We start from the raw sequence: 2,500 nt of genomic DNA, 5'->3' as shown, positions 1-2,500 counted from the left end.
CTATTTAACTCTTTAACCTTTTAACTGCTCTTTTCATATATTCACCAGTCACTTCCACAAGAATTCTCAAATTTAACACTAACCTTTCATTCTTGCGTCAGCTCTACCTTTCTTGTATATTTTGTAATCAGCAAAGTTCACAATACTGACAGGAACGACCTAGAACGGCATTACTTTCAATATAGATCCCTTATTCTGAGACCGATGTGTCATTCGTCTTTTAAATTTTTCATTACTCTCTTAATTTATTATTCATGACGTTTTTGTTCACATTCTTCTCTCTTGACTAGTCTATCCATCCTCTTCTATGCCTGTGCATAACCTTCTCTTTAGTCATGCAAAAGTGCCTCAAAAAATCTCATATTTTTCTTTAAATTAATCTTATATTTTTTTCTTCAAATAATCTCGACTGTTACTGTTTTCTTTCCCTTCACCTATTTTCCCGCAAACCTTCATGCTGCGTGAATGCCCATGAAATATCACATAATCTTCATCGGCTCCATCCACGTAGCCCAGAGTTCATACATTTTTACATTATCTGCTCTTCTTACTTTCTTCTTACAAATATGGCTTGTCTTAATCACATTTATAGCCACATTCCCATCCATTCTGGAATACGCCAGAATCAGTCAAACTATCAATGTGAACCTATCAAGGGGATATTGGAAACCGAATTCCACCAACAGGCCAATCTTAAGTTAAGATCTATTCTGAAGTAGGTGTTCCAGTAGGTACGCCCGACAGACTCGACACAGACAGGAGCTAACGAGGACCGAAACACAACTCAAGGATCTGACCCCTTTTCATCCACTTCAACAGATTTCTACATCTACCAACATCTTATCGCCACATCTTCATATGCCATATAAACACTCTTGTCACTTACCACATTTGACCAAGGATACAAAAGTTTTGGTACCCAAAATATATGGTTGCAATGTGCGTATAATCTTTTTATGGGCCGTTTTATCTTCATTTGTACACACACACACCACACACACACACACACACACACACACACACACATATATATATATATATATATATATATATATATATATATATATATATATATATATATATATTAGTAAACAGACAACTGTTAGTATGTTAGTGGATGTATATATATATATTATTTATATCTTATTCGTTCTTTCATTTATCTATTTATTCAATATCATCACATTTTTATTATTGGCCCCGAAACACTACAGTTTTTTTAATGCTTTATTATTATTTTGTGTTACTGGGTTCAACTTATTCTTGTGTTTTACTTATATTCTTTTTTGCCATTTTATCTTCCAATTTTTCTTACAGCCTCGCTGTCTCTGTGAATGTTCATCACTTCTGCCAAAAGAACCGTAGCCTCTTTTCTCACCAAGGATGCTCCGTACATCTCTGATCACTATTCTCAGGTATGCCAAAGCGTTTAGAAGTGATAACAACCCTTGATCCTTCTCGCTTTTATTACGTGACTTTTAAAATCCAACCCAAAGCTAGCAGGCCAAAAGTGTACATTTGACTTTTAGTGGTGGCCCACCTTTAATTTGAACTTTCGGAAAAGTACATTCATAATTTCAAACAAATAAGTAAAAGAATAGCAAGGTAGAAATAATAAATGTTTAAGTGCACTTATAGCGATGAATGCAACAAGTACTATAATGGGTGTTATGTCTGTTCGTCCGTCTGTCATTCAATCATGGCCAAACGGCTGGTCCGATGGCCATGAAACTTGGCAGGGTTATAGTGGGGACCCCTAAGATGGTTTACAACGGGGTTTCATCCGACCTCCCCCCCCCCCACCCCCCCCCAACACCTTCGAATGGGGTGAGGGTGAGAAGGGATTCCCTGAAACGGAGCTGGTTCTGACTGTGAAACGGGGCCGGTTATGCCCGTAGACTTACTTACTTACTTACTTTACGAATCACTTATATGAGGCAGCAGATGAATATGCTTTTAGAAAGGATTGGTAAATTGCTAGTTGTAAATAATAATAACATGTTAATTAATACATTTGTTTTGAAAAATATGCAGAGTAATAGACGACGAGTACAGTGATTTAAACAAATATTTCAGCAGTGTATGAAGGTGGCAATCTTAAAAATTTCATTATATCCACTGCAAAGATAAACCTAGAAAGCCCTTTAATATATAATTCACGGGGTCTCTATGCGTCTCTAGCCTGTCAAAATTACGAGCATTCCTTAGGTATAATCTTTAAAAAAAAAAAAAAAAAACTAACTCCATCACTTACTGCATCGCGAGACTGGTAACACTGTATCTGAAAGAACGGAAAAAGTAGATTACAAATCAATAGCAGATTGGCAGATAGAATTGCTGGATTGTATGGATTATATTCCTTTTAATTTTAGTGAACACAGAGAAAACACAAGATTGAATACATTTTTCATATCGAGTGAGAATGATGCTTAGAGGATGATTCAGAATTACCAAAAATTATGTAGCTGCAAACCATCAATATTCTTTTTTTATCATATCT

The 2,500-nt window shown here is 35.7% G+C and overlaps 1 protein-coding gene across 1 annotated transcript in view; it reads right to left on the bottom strand.

Annotated features, from left to right (window-relative positions):
- Positions 1-1,396, bottom strand: part of LOC135216582 (trypsin-1-like) — a 38,645-nt gene extending 37,249 nt beyond the window's left edge. The window contains exons 1-2 of the mRNA XM_064251961.1: positions 1,316-1,396; positions 84-159 (exon numbers count right to left, since the gene is read on the bottom strand). Coding sequence (XP_064108031.1) covers positions 84-159; positions 1,316-1,396 — 157 coding nt within the window. The remainder of the gene's footprint in view (positions 1-83; positions 160-1,315) is intronic.
- Positions 1,397-2,500: the final 1,104 nt, after the last annotated feature.

The sequence above is a fragment of the Macrobrachium nipponense genome, chromosome 6 (genome assembly GCF_015104395.2).
Source record: "Macrobrachium nipponense isolate FS-2020 chromosome 6, ASM1510439v2, whole genome shotgun sequence".
Taxonomy (NCBI): domain Eukaryota; kingdom Metazoa; phylum Arthropoda; class Malacostraca; order Decapoda; family Palaemonidae; genus Macrobrachium; species Macrobrachium nipponense.
Note: the sequence above shows the minus strand (reverse complement) of the source record. Positions and strands in the feature narration are given on the sequence as shown.